Below are 19432 nucleotides of genomic sequence, written 5' to 3' on the forward strand. Positions count from 1 at the left end.
GTGCCCGGCTACCACCAATGACCGCCCTGACAGGAAACACAACAGAGAGTCCCTGATGGGGCAGGAGAAAGGTGGGGTGCAGAACTCAAATTCTAGTAAGAAGACCAGACTTAACAGTCTGAATGAGACTGGAAGAACCCTGGAAAGCATGGCCCCCAGATTCTCTATCAGCTCAGAACTGAATTTCAGAGGCCAACTCTTCAGACAGGGATTGGACTGGACTGTGGGACATAAAGTGATACTCGTGAGTAGTGTGCCTCTTAGCTCAAGTAGATTCAAGAGACTAAACGGGCAGCTTCTGTCAGGAGGTGAGATGGGAAGGCAGAGAGGGCTCGGCGCTGGCTGAATGGACATGGGGAATCAGGGGTGGAAAGGAGGAGTGTGCTGTCACAGTATGGGGAGAGCAATTAGGGTCACATAACAATGTATGTATAAATTTTTGTATGGGAGGCTAACTTAAAATGTAAACTTCATTTAAACTACAACAATGAAAAAAAAATTCTCTTTTCCTTCAGTAATTCTTTTATTTCCTTAAAAAGAGTTTCTTGATTCTAAAAACGGTGTTTGTAAAAAAAGACAGGAAGAAAATATTGTAAAATATGTTCATAGTGATTAAAATATGCTTAACTTTTCAATTTTAGCTTGGGGGTTTTAAGTAATTTTAGTGGCAACAGCTATGACTGCTCCTGACTCACCACAGGCCTGGCTGTTCATGGGGCTCTAATCAGCCCCACAGAAAACAGGGAGGGAATAAAAACAAAGAGGAAGGGGATATTAGGCAGTTGGACAAGGAGAGAGAGTTGACTTTGTCTCACCTAACCCTAACTAGGAGCAAACACCAAATGATGCTTTGCTGGTTGGAAAGAGGTAAATTTTTCCCCATTGCTTTCAAACAAAAGTGACTGAGAATAGGAGACTCAAATAATAAAGAAAAATACTTCAGTGATAAAAAGCACTTTCAAAATGGGAATGGTTTTTCTAGCCAAGAATAATTTCAGCTGAGAAATAAAACAACACCTGCATATACAAACCCCATGTTTTTCTAACGTACCTAGTATTTATTAATAAAGATGAGTTTAACTTGTTCTTCTAAATCAGACGTAGCATAACCTTATTTTTTAAGCCACTATTACATCTCACCAAAGATATAATGCTCTCCAAAAATAACTTGGAGATCCATTTATAAAACGGTCCTGGGGATAACTAAAGGTTATTCTATCATATAGAAGATAAGTCTATTCTAACATATGTACCCATCAACAAAGTTAAGTCATTTCTCAGTTATTACTATTTTCTTAGCTTTTATAACAAATATAATTTTCAGGTCATGAAATTTTCAGCTCTTCTTATAAAAGTATTCTAACATTTACCAACTCCCCCAAGGCATGATTTTAACTCTAAGGCACTCCCTCACTTCACCCCCTATGAGGAAGGAATTCCTTTGAGACAAGTACATATAACGTTATCTTTGGCTGTTTTTAAAGACAAAGCAGGCAGGAGTGCACCAATTTTTAAGGTATCATTCTGTCATCTCAAACATCTCAATAACACTCCTGTAGGCTCTCCTCCCTCTTCTCAAACTAAATAATCCCAGTGTTTTATCATCTTTCAAAAAAACACATGACTTGTACAAAGCTCTCTGTATACACGTTGGTTTTCTGTGACCTTTTGGATCACAGTTAACGTCTTGTTTAAGAGAAGATAAGCAGAATTCTGCCTGAACATCTCCACTTCCTTCATATTCTCGACCTGTAATGGTTAAGGTTGTGTTTCAACTTGGCTGGGCCATGATTCTCAGTGGTTCGGCAGTTATGTAATGATGTATTTTGGCAGTTATTGATGTAATTTGGCAGTTGTGTAATGATGTAGTCCTCCTCCATGATGTTATCTGATGTGATCAGCCAATCAGTTGTAAGGGGAGTTTCCTTGGGGGTTTGGCCTGCATCCAATATAAAAACAGACATTCTGGCAAAAAGCTCACTTGCTTGCTCTGGATCCTAAACCCATGCTGTCATCATCTGACTTCCAGTTCTTGGGACTTGAGCCAGCGGCCTGCCGTCTTACCAGCCGATCTTGGGATTCGTCGGCCTTCGCAGCCTGTGAGTCAACGGCCTACCATATGACCTGCTAATCTTGGGTTCATCAGCCCCTGCAGCTATGTGAGTCAGGAGAAGCCTCCAGCCTGATGCCTGACCCATGGACTTGGGACTTGCCAGGCTCTACAACCGCATGAGCTATTTCCTTGAGATAAATCTCTCTCTCTTTCTCTGTGTGTGTGTGTGTATGTGTGTGCACTTCACTGGTTTTGCTTCTCTAGAGAACTCAGCTTAAGACACTACCTTTCCTAATACCTGCTCAAAATTCTGCCTGGCATCCTTCATCTTTGATGGCTCTCATTTTGGACGGAGGTCTACAACTAAACATCTATACTCTCACTATCACTTTGCTTTTAGAGAGGCAGGAAACTGCAACGTGGTAATAATTCAGCATAGACATCCAGAATCAAACAAAATTTTAAAAAGTATAATCTTCTATTCTCTCTAATCCCACACTAAAATTCAGGCTTTACAAAATTATGCTCCTAGCTGAATCAGGTAGCAAGATTCTCTCTTACAATGTATCAATTTCTAGATTGTATGAGAAGGCATGCAGTCTACTCAATACAGGAATACTCTACAGCTTCCTAACATCCTGGTTGTACTTAACCCTGACACATATTTCAGAAATCAGTCTATTTGACACCCACGTTTATCACTGCAGAAAAGTCAGGCAACACTCCAAATTCTGTTCATTTAGAGTCCTCTTATTTTCCTTCATTTTAAGCTTCCAAAAGGAAATGGAATGATGCTGGAGAAGGGACATGCTCGTGGTCCAGTGGAAAACAGACTCATGAAGAATCCAGGGAGATTACCAAGCAGCCCGGCTTCAGTCCCTCATTTCAGTGTCTCTCAAACAATCACATATTTTAAAAGATGACACCCAACCACTTTTTAAACTTAAGATTCCATCTTCTTTCCCCACAAGATGGCTTGGAGGCTAACAGCAGATATTAAGCAATCTTGTGAGCTCTGTGTTCTCATCAGTTGATCTGTACTTAGAACCTGCGTAAGCTCAGAAAGGTATGTAGCAGCTAAAGGGATCAGTAACCCCTCAGAAGCAGACAAATAACCATCAGGCACACTTAGTCCAAACCAGTGTAGGTTTATAAAGTACACTCTAACGGATTTTTCCAGAGGACACACTCTAGAAAAGGTGGAGTAGGCGAAACAGCTTTGAGTTCAGTTTTAGCCTGTAGTTCAAGAAAATTAAGCCATGGGTGACAAAAGCACACCAGTACTCTCGCCCACTCCACCCACCCACATATACATACACACAGACACAAAGAGAAGTAGATTGCAATGCTCCTCCTAGTCTTCCATTTCCACAGAGTTCTCATAAAAAGCAATGAGGAAGCCGGAATATTCTGTTGCCTTGAGGTAGGTTATACCTGGCAATAAAGGAGTTAAGCACCACTACTTCCTGAAACCTTCCAACCCTCTAGCTACTAATGCAACTCTCCCCACTACCTGAACTTATTTTTAAAAATTCAGCAGGTTAAGGGTTAAAACCAACACCTCAGAAAGAAAAAGAGAACCGGGTTCAGCTCCACCCACTCTAAAGCAAATACCAACAACACTCAGCCAAATCCACTCAGCGTATACAAGATTCCACTGACATTCCAAAAACAGGTGAAAAGGAGTTTCCACAGGTATCTCACCCTACAGCACCATATATTTAGTAAGTTTCACAAATCTGAAACACAAGTGCTGAATAAAGCAAAAGCACATATCAAGTTTTACTAAGGACTTGAAAATATTTACAAGTCACAGAGGTCACTATAAATCAGCAGGAATAGCTGGAATTCGGGTTAGGAACGTCAAACAATACCATGGAAACAAAATCAAAACAAAAAGACACAGAAGCAGAAGGAATACAAACTGTTTTAGAAGGGAACCTTTCTAACAAGCAGGTCAATTCTTACCCTAAAGAAACACAGGGAAACGCTGCTTTAGTCACCAAAGAAGGAGGTAACTTTTATTAACCCTCCACTTCTGGAAAAAAATATGCTCATCAAATGAAAACAGGCAGTTACTGATAGCCTGTAAGTCAGTGCAAAGGCCAGTCCAGGAGCACCTGGTCTTGCTAGAAATAGGTAGGAAGAAGTGAGTCACTATTTTAATTCTGTTTAGTACTCGCCACATCTCAACCCTCTAGGTCACAAAACAAGATTTTCTTCTAGTTTCCATCACTATCAGTTTTCTTCCCAAACTTGTGGAGTTGGGTCAGAATGCTGGGAGGGCGGGGATAAAAGGAAAGAGTGATAAGCCCTTTGGTCAGTAGAAAGAGATACTGGAGTGGGACGTGATTACCGGGAGAGAAGACTAAACAACTACAGTTACAACTAACAAGTGATTAAGATCCAAGACTCTTTCCCTGTCTTGGACAATGCCTGGTATCTTTCAAAGCTTTTATAAAAAGCAGACAAATGACTCCCTGGAGAGAGGAGTAAGAAAGATTTAATATGGGTAAAAGGTTGAAATATTGTAAGATTACATGAATATCATTAATATTCCTTCAGACTAGGATTGGAAGTAACTGGCACCTAAGGAAAGTTATACTCTTCTACAGATAGGAAAAGAGATGTGAGCAGCCCTGGAGCACAGGAGGTGGGAGAAGAGGAGTTGAGGAGATGGTTATCATGGGAAATGTATAGAAAGCAATTCAATTACTCACAAACTTCTTGGACTTGCAGTCTAACTTCCTCCCCCATGGGAGAGGTTTATCATCATCCTAAATCAAGACGGGCATAATTGCCAGAGAAGTTCTAACCCTCTGAAAAGTAATAAGCAACAGGGCAAAGGGACAGGTTCTTTGGATAGAGAAATATTGGGAAGCAAATGAACGTCATGATCGAACCACCGGAGGACCTGTAATCGCAAGGACAAACGTCCAAAGGAGGAGGGAAGATAGGGCCCAAGTCAGGTAACATTCCTGAGGGGAAGGATTATCAGGTGGCACCGGGCTGTGGGCCCAGATGGGGGACTGGGCGGGAGGAAAGTTAGCAGGTGAAAGGGATCAATCATCAGGAAGGAACTGACCTTTTGGAAAAGGAAATAAGAGAATACCAAAAAGGGGGGAAGGGTAATAAGAAAAAATAAACCCAGAAAAGCACACGGGGTCAAGATAGAGAAGGCGTGTTCGGGTAATAGAGGAAGAAAAAAGGAAGTGAGACTAGGAGACCAGAGGTGAGGCTGAGAGCCGGCCCGGGCTACCGGGTGGGAGGGCAGAACGTGCGGGCTGGGGAGTGAAGAAGCCCCGAGGCTGCCGGGGCAAGAGCCGGGTGGGACTTCGGGGCTTCCCGAGGTCCTGGACGGGGAGGATGTAGGGCTGTGAAGCTGAGGACCAAGCAAAACGAAGAAGGAAGCCGCGGGGGCGGCTCCTGAGAGACAGGAGGGCGCTCCTGGGGTCTGTTGCAGGGATCCCGGGTCTTGAGGACCGCTACGCTGTCCGGTAGAGGGAGCGGGGTGGGAGGGACACTCACAAATTTCTTGGATTTGCCGCCGTCGCCGCCCGCCGCAGGCACCTCGTCCGGGCTCCGGCCCTTCTTCTTGTCCCGGGTCCCGCGGCCGGGCCCTAGGCCCCCGCCGGGGGGCTCCATGTCCCGGTTCGTGCTGTCTGGTGACCCCCGCGCCTACGCCGCTTCCGCCCGGCCGCTCCGCGCCCGCCACCGCCGCCGCCGCCGCCGCCACCCAACAGCTCCTTAGCCCGCCGCCGCGCCCCGCCTCATTAGCATGCCGGGCTGCGCGCGCCTCATGAATATACAACGACGACGCCTCGCTCCCGCCCGCCTGCCCCACTTCCGCCCGGACCCGCAGTCCCTACCAATGGGAGAAGGGAGGGGGGTGGAGGGGAGCTACCTGCCCGGCGGGCCTAACCATTCGGACCCACGTGGGGGGGTGGCGAGTGGGCGGTGCAGCAATCCTAGGCGGTACCGTAGCCGCGCCCCCTGGCGGATGGAGCGGCGCTGCGCAGGTCTCCCAGGTCCCACGCAGCGCCCACGTGGCTGTCAAGCCTGGACCTGCTTATACCTCAGACCAGGATATTAATATCTGAACCAAAAATGCAGCATTGTGACTGTTTACTGTGGCAGAAGATTTAGTGCTAGACTTCCTGGGATAATACAGTTTTTATATGCGCAATACCCATGGAGCACATTTAAAAAAAAAAAAAAAGACAGCTACCATTTATTGAATTATGTGCCAAGAATAGGGCTTGGTCCAGAAGGGCCAGACTCTGAACCAGACTAGCTCTGGAGTTAGGGTACCTCATTCTGAATCCCAAGTTCAATACTTTCTAGTTCTGTTTCTAATCTGAGTAAACTAGTTATTGCAAACATTGGCCTACACAATTACAGTTACCATTTACTGTACACTTGCTTTATGCCAGGCACTGTGCAAAACACTCAAAGAAATCCTAACAATCACATGTGATAAGTTCTACTAGACTCTCCAGTTTACAGATAGGAAAGAGACTTGGCTAAAACCAAACCAAATCCATTGCCACTGAGTTGATTTCGACTCATAGCGACCCTAAAGGACAGAGTAGAACTGCCCCACAGGGTTTCCAAGGCTGTAAATCTTTACCGAAGCAAAGCGACTTGCCTAAGCACAGGTAATTAAGTAATAAAAAATTTAAAACCAGGTTAGTCTGACCGCCAAACTGTTTAACCAGGACTCCCCACTGACATAAACCAAACATGAGTGAAGACAAGTGTTCTCCATGAGTGTGTTCTTTGTTCTTCCGGTGTGACTTTCTTTTTCAGCAATTTCATCTACTCTCCCAGCTACCTCTGTCCCTTGTATGAAAAGTAACTGGCACCCAGTAGGCCCTCACAGTATGGACTGAATTATCTTGACCACACCTGGCAAAAGATTTCAAGTGTACATTCCTGGAGGGTAGAGTCAGTGGTACCCCGAGTGCTTAGCCTGGTATATAGCAGGGACTATGCCAAACTGGATGGCTTCTAAATCTGGCCTTCATCTCTCATGTTCCAGACCTTCTAATTGCCTGATGGAAAGCTGCATCGACCTGTACAGCCCACACTTCAAACTCAACTTGTCCAAAACAAAGTTCAAAAGCTACTTATTTTCTAAGCTAGGGTGTTGTGAAACAGACAGGATCAAAGGACGGAAAGAGTGACCCATCTATTCTTCTTTATTCTATCACTGTCTATATCTGCTATAACATTTATCAACTTCATATGAATCTCTAACTCTCCCTTACTGCATTGTAAACTCTCCCAGTGGCTACTACAGTATCTAGGATTGCTTTTTACATAGACAGTTAAGATAATAAGTAACTACTTGTCAGGCACTGTGCTATGCACTTGACATGTTTCATGTCAATGTATCTTCACCAACTAGCATTGTTATTCCAAACACCCAGGTTCAAAACCCTGGAGTCATCTTCTACTCCTCTTAAACTAGTGATCTGTGCAGGTTTATCTAACTCTTAACAGAACGCTCTATTACTAACTCCCTATATATGAGTAAAATAATCCATGTCACACATGTAGAACACATGCACAGGGCCTAACACTGAATAAGTGCTGAATGAATGCTAACTATGGTTTTAATTATATGCATCATCACTCCCATTTCCCCTTCCCTTCATACATGGACAGCTAGCAAGAATAAAGAGTATTCCCAGAAAAGCAAAAGGTACAAAAAATACCAACTTGATTTATTGGATAAGAACAGTAGTAAAATGGACATAAAGCCAAAAAAATTAGAACATGACATTTCCATATCCTCCCCCTACTCAAAACCGCACTTCCCTCTGTTGTTACGAAGCCAGAGCCCTCTGAAAAGCTCTCTCTTCACCTGCCCTGGAAGCAAGGCCTGCAGCAGAACCCAGGAGAGGAGGAAGCAGAGGCAACCTCAGTCCTGCCTACCCCTTCAGTCTTAAAGATCTGTGGTTGGAGGGAAGCAGGGAAGGAGTAAGGGGGCCAGAGGGGCTAAGGACTGGCCTCTAGGGCTCACTGCCCAAAATGACCCAGGGCAGTTGTCCTTGCCTCTGTCCCCTCCCTAACAGGTATCGCTGTCAGGCCTTGGGAGGGAAAGGAAAGGGGAAGGATAATTGGTCTATAACCAGATGTGGTCTCCAAACCCTTCCCCAGAGTTGGTAACAAACCCTGCGGGTGACCAGTCCAGGACTGCGGAGCCACACCTTCTCCCTTCGCCCAACCAAGAGGTGAAAAGGAATTCCTTGGCACAGAGCATTCCCAGCCGCCCTTAAATTTCCACGTCGCTTTCCTTGTCGTTGTCATGGTCTCCATCATAGAACTCATTGGGTGCCTCTGGCCTGCAAAGCAAAGGGAGAGAAGTCAGCGTCCCACTCTCCAAGTTCCAATCTTCTCCCACAGAAGCACTCTCTCTGGAGCCATTCTCAGGCCCCCTCTGTCAGGGAACCACTACTCTCCTCCTACTGGTAGAGACTCACTGCTATCCATTGATCCATTCATGTGCTCAATAATCATTTACTGAGGAAGCTACTCTGAGCCAGACACTGTCATAGGCCTTAGCAATACAGTAGAAAATAGGCCAGACAAGGTTTCTGCCTACTCTCAAAAAGCTTACCTAATAAATGAAAGTGACAATAACTAACAAAAGAAATAAATAAATACGATAATTTCAGATGGTGGAAAATACCATGAATAAAATGAAATAAAGTGACATGACTGAGAGTGATGGAAGGAAAAGGATGAAATTTGAGCCAGGATAATTAAGGAAGGTTTTTCTAAGAGGGTAGGTCCTGAAGTCTGAGAAGGAGTGGACCAGGGCATTAGAGAACAGCATGCAGGCACTGACCTGGAAAGAACGAGTAAAATGCTATAGACTTTGGAAGGTAATTGGGTAACAAAAATAAACATATTTAGCAAGCACAGCCTTTGACCTAGTAGCAACAATTCTAGGAATCCAACCCACTGAAGTACTCAAACAAGCACGCAAGGATATTTGTATAAGGGGGTTCTTTACTACTTTCTTTATAATAGTGAAAAAAATGGAAAATAATCAAAATGTCCATCAATGGTAACTGGTTATATAACACTATGTCCATACAATGGAATATTATATGGCTGATAAAATAATGCAGCAGATCTATATATATTGACATGGAGAAATACGCTGCTTTGTTTAAAAAAAAAAAGCCAACTTAAAGTTATACAGCAACATGCATAGAATGATCCTACTTGTATCTAAAACAAAAACGAAAATGCACAAACAATCTCTGAGAGTATATATGTGTGTTTATATGTACAGCTACAATAGTATACTTGTAACCTATATAAAAAAGTCTATCTGAAAAAATACAAATCAAACTATTAACAGTGGTTATTTCTGTGGACTGAGTTTAGGATTGTGTGAAAGCAAACTTAATCTATTTCGGTGCTGTTTGAAATTTTTACAATGAATATGCATTACTTTTGTAATAATTAAAAACGGGGAAGAAAAAGAGTGGGGGAGTTATAGCAGACCAAGCAGTAGGCATACTAAAGGAGGAGAGCCAGGAACAATTAAATAAAGCTGATCTACTTTTTCCCCCTAAATCCTCCCCCACGAGCCTGCTGGAACCCTCTGCCCTCAGGTCCTGGCCCCAGACCTGCTGTAGTTCTCCTCAGGACCTCTCTCCTCTGCATCAGCCTCATCAGTCCTGTCATAGGTCAGGAGGTCTGAGGGCACATCATGAATCTGGACACTAGGTGCGTGGTTCAGCATCTTCAGGTTCTCAAAGATTGTCTGGCGGATCTGGTCTAGATACTGGTTAGGGATAAGAAATAGGGCATTAAGCAGTCCACAGGGATTCTCAGAGCATCCACCCTTCTAAGCATTTGTCACCCCTACTGTTCTAGTTTTAATCCCAGTGGGTATCTCTAGTTCAGGTCCCCTAGCTGACAAATGTCCCTCCTCCCAGCCCCGACTGCTTCTACTTTAATCTCGGCTGCCTCCTAGCTGGTAACAGTGATAATAGTGATGGTTTAGAACTTCCATCTCTTCTCTGTTTTCTCCTACTTCCACATCCTGAACCCCTCCTAGCCTCCCCCACTGTTGCGCTCAGCTTCTCCAAGCTGCTGACCTGGCGTGAGTTCTGATTCTCAATGCGGGTGCTGACATCTGGATGGAGCGTGAAGTCCGGGGCAAAGTACTCGAAGTATTCTTGAGGTGGGGAGGTTAGGAAGAGAGAGTATGGCTCAGAATGAGAGAATAAAGGTCTAGGCAGGGCCCAGGAATCCCCAATCTCCTTCTTTTCCATCCAGATCCCCATCTTTTCCCTGCTCTGAGCCTAGGGGTTTAGTCTGCAGAGCTCTGAGAGAGTCAAATTTCCCATTTGCCTGGGGTCTTATGAAAATGGACTTACTGTTGTGGAGGTATCCTGGGGTGATCCTTACCACTATAGGGAAGCTCCTCGCTAATGGCTTCTTCTACCAGCAGTGACGTCTCATAAGTCCTGAAAGCAACCGGGCAGAGGCGGGGAGGGGGAGCAGGCTGAGCAACTGTGCTGAAGAACCAGCAGGCCAGCTCTCAGGAAGCCCTTCACTCAAACACTGGACACTGGTCAAGAGGGAAGGAGAAAACTCAGTCAGGGTGCTCACCAGCAGCGTGCAACATTTCGGACAGTATAGCCGCCACCACCTAGCACCAGCAGAGGGATATTGAAGCTCTTGACGTATTCGACGCATTCCCTGTTAAAAGAACCAGAGGAATGGGTAGAGGATGTTATCAAAAGCCAAAGTACACATCCTAGGTATTGCCTGGAAAGGGGGACATGGGAGCCTTCTGGGGAGTGATAAATGTTCTGTATCTCAATCTGGGTGCTGAAATTCAACGAATTATACCCTTAAGATTTGTGTACTTCATTGTATATCTGTTGTATCTCAATAAAAAGTTTAAAATAAGTGCACCTCTGTCCAGCTCAACACCCTCTGTGGCACCCCACCTGTTAATCAACTATCCTCATTAATGCACCACTAAGTCCTGCCAGTTATAGCTTCCAAAATATAACTCAAACCATCTACTTCTCTCCATCCCCACAACCTCACCTTAGCATAGGCACCACATCTCCAGCCTAGACAACACCAATAGTTTCCTAACTGGTCTCCCCACTTCCACGCCTGTTCCCCTCCCCGCCAAGCCTTTGTCCGTTCAGAAGCCAGAGCAGTCACTTTAAAACACAATTTGGATCATGTCACCTCCCAGCTTAAAATCCATCAGTAGTGTCCCATCATATCTGGAGTATGATTCAAACTCCTTACCGGGGCCTAGAGACCCTACGCAATCTCACCACAGCTGACTCCTTAGACCTCCCCTCAAGCCACCTCCAGCTAGCTGTGTTCCTGCCTTGCTGGTTTTACTTCATCTCCTCCACTACACCAGCTCTTCCCTGCCTGGGACAGATTTCCCTCTGTTCCTCTTAGCTGGCTACTTCTTAGCACTCAGGCCTCAGCTCAAATTTCACCTCCTCAGGAAATCCTTTCAATCAGGTTATCTAAAGTAGGTTCCCACTGTTATCCTGTGTCTTAACTTTCTTCTTTTTTTTTTAATTTTGCTTCATAGGCTTTATAACACTCTAATTATTTTGTTTGCTTACTTATTTTTTGTCTGTTTCCTAAACTATAAACTCCATGGGAGGAGAGAACTTGTCTGCTTGATTCCCCACTGTATCTCCATCTTTTAAACACGATAGGTGTGTCACAAAATCCTATTTAGAATGAATGACCAGCTAGGGACCTCTGTTCCAGGTGACATTTCTGGTTTGAGAACAATTTGTAGCTATTTTTCATTCCCAAGAAGAGGTGAGGCCCACTCCCCAACCACTACCACACCATGTATTGGATTCCAGGCCACTTGAAAACCTGCGGGAATGGAAGGAGGGTAAGTCTCACCCATGTCCTCGGATGCTAAGGTTAAAGCAGCCCAATCGATCACAGCCCAGAGAATCAGCTCCACACTACAAAAAGCGAAACCCCAGACAGCTGCAGTGAGGTAACTGATCAGAGCACCACAGATGTTCTTCACGTCCCTTCCCCACAAATCCAGAGCATCTCCTCTTCCCACTCCCCACCGCAAGCCCAGACAGAGCTCTTCCAAGGGGGAAATGACAGCATTACCTGGAGCACAATGCATGTGGGTTGGTAGAAGTCCACTACTTGGTTGATAACTGGCTGGAAAAGATGCTTGTAACCTGGGAGAGGGCCAAAGATGGGCACCTGGCACCCCAAGGGGATGGGGAGACAGGGAACAAAAGGAAAATGGGGGTTGAGAGAGCATGTAGCCCAGGAAACCACTGGTTCTGAACTTCTGGTGGGGGTCCCAAACCCCTCTGAGTGACTGATGAAAGCCAGTGACCCTTACCCCAGAAAAATGCACATACACACAATATGCTGCATACAATTTCCAGGGGGTTCATGGTCCCTCAGAAGGCCATTCGTCCTTAAGGACACCTGGCCCAACAGTAGACAATTCCAAGCAGAGGTTAATTCAAGGAGAGAAAGAAGGGGCAGTGAGCAGGGAAAAATCTGCAGCACTTACTCTGGTCATCGATGCCATCCCGCAGGGGCACATTGAGACAGTAGTAGCGACCACTCTCTGCCCCAACTTCATACATGTCACCTACAGGGAAGTAAGGGGGAAGAGATACTGGAAGCTATGCATAGGGGGCACCCACAACCCAGCTGCTTCAACTCCAACCCATACTCTGAAGGCCTCTCACTACATCTACATGCTTCCACAGACTCCCTAGAGCCACTAAGTCTCTTGCAGCTTACATTCACTCAACAAACATTTTTTTGAGGACCTACTATGGCACTGGTAAACAGAACTAATGAGACTAATGAAATTCCAGCAAGCTTATGTTCTTGGTGGTGGGGACAATGAGGAGGGAGACTGTAAACAAACCACCACCACAATAAATACAAATAGTAGTGAGTGCTTTGAAAGAAACAGTGATGTGACAGAGCAATGGGGAAGGAAGTGATTACTTTAACTGGGGTGGTCAAGGAAGGCTTCTCTGAGGAGGTGACATCTAAGCTGAGACCTGAAGGCTGAGAAGGAGGCAGTCATGGTAAAAAGCTTAAGGTTGCAAAGGGGAGAGTAATCCCTATTCCCATACCTGTACCAGGGAAGAAGTAATTTCCGTATTTATGAAAGGACACTGTCATGACCCGGTCAGTGAGGTAGAAGGCTTCCTGAACCCCATCACCATGGTGGATGTCAATATCGATGTAGAGCACCCGAGGGTGGTACCTGGGGTGAGGGCAAAGCCAGAGTCTGAGGCAGAGGGGAGCCCCAGGGAGAAAAACCAACCAACACACTCATCCCAAACATGGGCTCTGGAATTATAAACAGTCTGCTTCTACCTAAATCACCTGAAACTTAATCCCACCAGTTCCCTAAGGGCAACCCTGGGGCTCCAGCCTGGAGGCAGGGACAGGAGAGGGATGTGCAGAGAAGGCTGAAATGTGAGTAGGCGGCCAGGAATCTGCAGCAGAGCAGAGGAAGAGGCAGCTGAGCAGAGCATCAAGAACTCAGGAGAAGCTAGTGAGGTCAGAGCAGAGTCTGAGGAACTGCTTCAGCCAAGAGTCTCATAAGCCCTCCATCTCTTCCTGGGTTACTTACTTGAGCAGTTCCAGGATGCCGATTACAATGTCATTGACATAGCAGAAGCCTGAGGCCTATGGCAAAACAGTGGTTTTATAAAGAGAGGAACAATTCCTCCACCCAGATGTCCCCCTCTGCCATCCTGACTACATACCCTAGGGTGGCCATTGTCTCCCCCATTACCTCCTCACTCACCTCAAACTTCTTGGCATGGTGCAGACCACCAGCCCAGTTAATGGCAATATCACAGATCTGAAAAGCAAATACCCAACTCACAGTCCCCCTCAGCCCACCTTAAAGCTGGGAGTCCAGGGTCAGAGCTAAAGCCCTGAGTTCAGGGACCCAGGGGAAAGGGGGAACAGGACTCAGGGTTATAGCCACCTTGTTGTTCAGTTGGGTTGCTCCTTGCAGAGATGCGCCTGTGTAACGGGAGCAGAACTCAAAGAGCCCGGGAAACACTGGGCTGCAGGGGAGAGGAGCCAGTTGGAACCCTCCTGCCTCTGTCTGGCACCTTCCTAAACCTTTTTCCTCACCCCAATCCCCTCCAATCTCCATTCTTCAATAACTCTGTCTTCCCCTTCCTATACTCCTAAGCTATTTGCAAATTTATACAACAAATATTTGAAGACAAAGCATGTACCAAGCCCAGCGACATAATAAAGACTTAAGGGGTATCAAATATACATTTAGAGAATAAGAAGGTATATAACGTATAAGGAGCCCTGGTGGCACAACAGTTAAGCACTCAGCTGCTAACCGAAAGGTTGGCTGTTTGAACCCACCTAGCAGCTCCACGAAGAAAGACCTGACAATCTGCTCCTGTAAAGACTACAGCCTAGAAAACCCTATGAGACAGTTCTAGTCTAACAACAACCTAGCAACAACAGCTGTAAAGCATTTCGAATAGTACCTGGTGCAAAGTAGGCATTACTTACGTATTATAGGTTAGCATTGGTAATAGCAGGTTTGTATTATTATTTTGAAATCCAAAGATTAATACCAGAAGAAATAGCTACAGGAGCTGAAAGTAGCTGCCACTGGAGAGAGGGATTTATGGGTAGAAGGGATGGGTCTCAGACTGCTTTTTTTTTTTCCATTAAAAGCCTTGTGGTACAATTTGGCTTGTATATTAGATTACTTTGAAGACAATCAAAACAAATTAAAAGGAAGGAAAACCTCCGATTCTCATCTGAAGACCAGATAAACACAACTGTAGCTTAAGTCTGAGAGTCTGCCAAACGCAGTGCAAGTCATCAAATGGTAGCACTTCCTAACTGCACAAAGAGCATCTACAGGGCCCCACCTGTGGCCCAAGGGCTGAATGCAATCCCAGACCTATAAAGTGAACTCAGATATAGCAACAAAAACAAGAAACCTCCCTAGACAGCATGTGACTGAACACCACATGAGCAGCACAGTATATGCAGAAGGACAGAGCTCTGTGGGCTGGTGTGGTCAGGAAAGGCGTCATGGAGGTGGTATGAAGGCTGGGAAGGCCATGGCAAAGCTGAATGGAGAACAAAGGGCATTCCAGGAAGGCATCCTAGGCAGCAGGATGGGGATAAGGTTGGGAACGTGCTCAATGCCAGCCTAAAGAGTTGGCCTCTATCCTCCAGCCCAGATTGCTTCTGTTGGTTAGGATCTTTCAGGGAAACAGATTAGTGTAGTAGTTTAAAAACATGGGCTCTGGATCTGCATCCTGCCATCTCCACTGACCAGTTATGTGACTCAGGGTAAGTTACCTAAATCTCCCCAAACCTCAGTTTACTCATGCATAACACTGGGAAAAGGATTATTACATCACAGGGCTGGCATGAGAATTAAGTGGCTGTACCAGCACCCCTCAGCACAGTACCCAGCAGAGTAAGTACTCAATAAATGGGAGTTGTTGGAGGAAACTCTACAGGACCAACAACCTGGTTTCTTCAAGACATAAATTCAAGGAGGAGAGGGGGAAAGCTACAGATTAAAAATCTTAAGAGATATGTCAACCAAGTCCAATGGGAGAACTTTGTTTAGGTCCTGATTTAAACAAACCTACTGGGGGAAAAAATTATGAGACAATTGGAGAAATTTGAAGACTGACTGCATGTGTGATGTTAAGGAATTACTATTCATTTTTTAGGTGTGATGACGATACTGTGGTTATAACCTTAAAAAAAAATCATTTGAAGATACATAATAAAATATTTACGGATGAAAGGATGTGACACCTAGAATTTGCTTAAAAATAATCTAACCTGAGAAGGTATAGATGAAACAAGATTGTCCATGTGTTCATAATTGTTGAAGATAAGTGCACTATTCTTTTAAAAATGTTTGAAATTTTCCCTAAATTTAAAAATACAAAAAAAAAAGTAAGTGATAGCTGTTATGGTTACTGTCTTTTCATGGATGTATACTAGAATGCAAGCAAGGATCATGTCCACTCCATTCCTCTCCCATAGCACCTAGCCTTGAGTCTTCTACTTATGTATAAGTTCACTGTAAACCTGATCATGTCAAATCACCCCCCTTACTTTTAAAAACACTTTGGTTGCTTCCCTCTACATAATATATATATATATAATATATATAAATATAAATATATAATATATATATATATATATATAAAAAAACCCTGCTGTTGAGATGACTCTGACTCAGAGTGACCCAATAGAACAGAGTGGAACTGGCCCATAGGGTTTCCAAGGCTGTAATCTTTACAGAAGCAGACTACCACATCTTCCTCCCTCAGGATGGCTGGTGGGTTCGAACCACCGACAGCTGAGTGCTTAACCACTGCCCAGTGCTCCTCTCTACATAACCCCAAAACCAAACCTGTTGCCGTCGAGTCAATTCCAACTCATAGCAACCCCACAGGACAGAGTAGAACTGCCCCATAGAGTTTCCAAGGAGCACCTGGTAGACTTGAACTGTCGACCTTTTGGTTAGCAGCCGTAGCTCTTAACCACTACGCCACCATGGTTTCCTCTCTACACCGTCAGGCCATACCTATCTCTTTAACCTGATTCAGATCACTCTCCTCTTCACATTCAGCACTCAACCTTTTTTCTGTTCCTCAGATGAGTCATACTCTATCCTACCACAGACCATTAACACATGTAGTCCTCACTGCTCACTATATGCTCCCCTCCCCCTCTATCTACCCAACTCCCTTTCACCTAATCACCTCCTGCTCTTTCTTCAGATTTCAGTTCAATCATTGTTACTTCCTCTAGGAAGTGTTCCTGACCAGCCCCCCCCCCCCACTAAACTAGATTATTCTCCCAACTATACACTCTCATAGTCTGTCATGTACCTCTTCCTTCCTTGTGGCACAACCACAATACTAAATTTACTTGTAGATTAGATGATTGCTCTCCTCACTAGACTGCAAGCTCCATGATTGCCTATCCCCACCCCCTAGCTTTTTTTACTTTTGTTTTTGCTCATCTTTGTATCCCTGGCACTTAGCACCAGATCTGGCCTACAGCAAATGATCAGTAAACATTTGCTGAATAAACAAATGAGAAAACGATGATTCACTGATAAGTAAGCCCACTTCTTAGCTTTCCATTGCTGTTGCCACAAGACCTCACTCAAGTATTCCCCTCCTTTGAAGTGCCTAGCATCACAAGTCCCAGTCCTCTCACCAGTCATCACCCACATTGAAGGCATTAAGGCTCTTGGTGAAGCCTTGCATATTGGTGGGGCTGACTCTCTGCAGGAAGTCGATGTAGTCCTCAGAGTGGAAGCGGCACATGTCATGCTGGGAGGCCTGGTATGGCTTGAAGACCTCGGGATGGAGACACAAGATGAACCCCGGCAGGGTCAGCCCCACTCATGGGGCTGAGACTGCTCACAGTGAACCCAACCCTGGCCACTGTTCAAGACCACACTCAGCAGTCGCCACACCATGCCAATCCTTGTTACTCTATGAGGCAAAGGTCGGTCTGGGCCTGAAGAAGAGAGGCTCTGATTAGCCAAATGGATTATTAGGATCAAACCTCCTGAAGACCACTGGGCTTGCTTCCTCGTTCCCACCTCCAGCCCAGCCTCTTCTGCCTTCTCAACTTTGAGCCCAGATCACCTTGCCATATTCCCTGAGTCTCTTACTCCTGGTTTTCTCCACACTCATCTCTTCCCTGGATTTTTCTTCATTCTAGAGTCAAATAATATGAGGTATATGACAACCTTCTAATTAAAACTCAAAAGGGCTAAACCAGAGATTTAGTATCTTTTGGGTAGTTCATATGCCCCTTTGGAAATTGGGCAAGAACAACGCAGTTTTTCCCTCTCTAAAAAATGCACACAGGTATATATAATGCATTAACATCACTTCAGTCTTTTTCATGACCGATCCACTTGTCTGTGCCTCAGCACAAGCAGTGGACACTCATTCATATTGTTGACCAATTCCCCTCACAATACACAATTCCCCTTACAATACTTAGGCCTAACTATTATAATCCCAAATCACGCGTTATGTCTGGGAGATGAAGGTTTGAGTAGTGGTGTTCTAGGTTGGAAAGGAGATGCCCAGGATATCTCCTGTCCCCCTCCATACACACATATACATTTACACCAGGGCTGCTGGGTCCTCCCTCTAGAGCTCTAGCATCTTCGAGGTAGAAAGACGAGATGAGGAGAAGGGGCGGGAAATGAGGGTAAACCCCACACTCAAGTACAGTGGTCCAGCCCCTCCCCCATCCTTGAGGCCACAGCACTACCCACACACTAAGACGCTAGGGATGAAGACAGCAGGTCTTAAAACCAGCCCTACCCCACCATACCCCTAGGCCAAGGACTGGTCCACCTGAAGTCAAAGCGTGGCTGACCTGAAGTGAAAAAGTAACTCCAATTAAGTCAGAGAACACCATCCTCAACACTCTGGAGATGGAGGGAGGTTGCTCCGGCTGTCTTCCATCCAGACACCCCCCCTCCACCTTTTTTCGTATGCAGATTGCACCTGATGCATTCAGCCCAGCCCACCTAGCCCTCAGGCCACAGCTGGCCCCACCCCTAACACTCGGCAGAGGCAGTGGGACTCACGATCATCTTCTTATAGAGACCGTAGTGCAAAACCAGGCTATGGGTCAATGCCAGGCGATGGGGCTTCATAGGGTGTCCAGCCCCTGGGGGTGGGGAGAAGAAAGTTCGTCAGTTTCCACCTCTGGGGTTGCAGCCCTTGCCTCGAAACCTCTGCGTCCCGAAACCCCTCGCGCACAATCGTGATCCCTTACCATAGTGGAAGTTGCCTACATCCGGGTCGTAGAAATAGGCGACGGTCTTGGCCATACTGACGACGGGACCAGGCCCCGCGCCTCCGCCGCCTGCCCAGTCGCCAGCCCCACCCCCGGTCGTGCGTGCTGCGTAAGCACGCAGCCCGCCCCTGCGGAACCGGGAGGCCCAGGCCCCGCCTCTGCGAGACCACGCCCCGGTCACGGCCCCTGCGGGATTCTGTCCCTTCTCTGGCTCGGCCCCCCTTCTGGGCTGTTGGGTGTCAGCGTCCCGGCTAGAGTGCGGGACGACTGTTGTCGCTTCTAGCGCGGAAGGGTCATCTCCTTCTGGGCGGAGGCCAAATCCTTGGGAAACTGAGCCATCCGTGCAGCCTCTTGCCCTAAAAGGGAGTGCGGCCGTGGTCTCCGCGCCCGTCTCGCTAGGACGCCCCGGAGAACCGGCCACGCCGCCACGCTCGGGTGCAGAAAACGGGTTTCTAGCTGCCCGCTGGAGAGATCCCTGGCTATCCGCCA

The 19432-nt window shown here is 46.0% G+C and overlaps 2 protein-coding genes across 4 annotated transcripts in view; both read right to left on the reverse strand.

Moving 5' to 3' along the window:
• Positions 1–5740, reverse strand: part of DIAPH1 (diaphanous related formin 1) — a 116563-nt gene extending 110823 nt beyond the window's left edge. Inside the window, exon 1 of one of the 2 annotated variants that reach the window (XM_023735633.1) lies at positions 5582–5739. In XM_023735633.1, coding sequence (XP_023591401.1) covers positions 5582–5698 — 117 coding nt within the window. In that variant the 5' untranslated portion in view covers positions 5699–5739. Of the gene's footprint in view, positions 1–5581 lie in introns of both variants that reach the window. The other variant, XM_023735634.1, reaches the window with a different exon arrangement.
• A 1315-nt stretch (positions 5741–7055) lies between these two features.
• Positions 7056–19029, reverse strand: HDAC3 (histone deacetylase 3). Of its 2 annotated transcripts, XM_004381122.2 has the most exons (15): positions 18923–19029; positions 18732–18814; positions 17333–17475; positions 14079–14160; positions 13893–13949; positions 13716–13771; positions 13210–13343; positions 12630–12710; positions 12209–12282; positions 11984–12048; positions 10694–10783; positions 10490–10548; positions 10177–10256; positions 9703–9860; positions 7757–8403 (listed from the first exon to the last, which is right to left on the reverse strand). In XM_004381122.2, the coding sequence occupies exons 1-15, from the start codon at positions 18975–18977 to the stop codon at positions 8334–8336; spliced, it is 1287 nt and encodes a 428-aa protein (XP_004381179.1). In that variant the 5' UTR covers positions 18978–19029; the 3' UTR covers positions 7757–8333. The 2 variants fall into 2 exon arrangements, with proteins under 2 accessions (XP_023591403.1, XP_004381179.1); XM_023735635.1 differs by lacking the exon at positions 13893–13949 and having other exon boundaries at positions 7056–8403; positions 18923–19027.
• Positions 19030–19432: the final 403 nt, after the last annotated feature.

This window comes from Trichechus manatus, unplaced genomic scaffold (genome assembly GCF_000243295.1).
Source record: "Trichechus manatus latirostris isolate Lorelei unplaced genomic scaffold, TriManLat1.0 scaffold00080, whole genome shotgun sequence".
NCBI lineage: Eukaryota > Metazoa > Chordata > Mammalia > Sirenia > Trichechidae > Trichechus > Trichechus manatus.

Excerpts from the sequence above, each read along its gene's own strand:
- HDAC3 (XM_004381122.2), bottom strand. The coding sequence starts at position 18,977 with ATGGCCAAGACCGTCGCCTATTTCTACGACCCGGATGTAGGCAACTTC. Across the intron at positions 13,772-13,892 it reads ACCATGCCAAGAAGTTTGAG|GCCTCAGGCTTCTGCTATGT; the intron begins GTGAGTGAGGAG and ends GTTTTGCCATAG. Across the intron at positions 9,861-10,176 it reads AGAATCAGAACTCACGCCAG|TATCTAGACCAGATCCGCCA; the intron begins GTCAGCAGCTTG and ends ATCCCTAACCAG.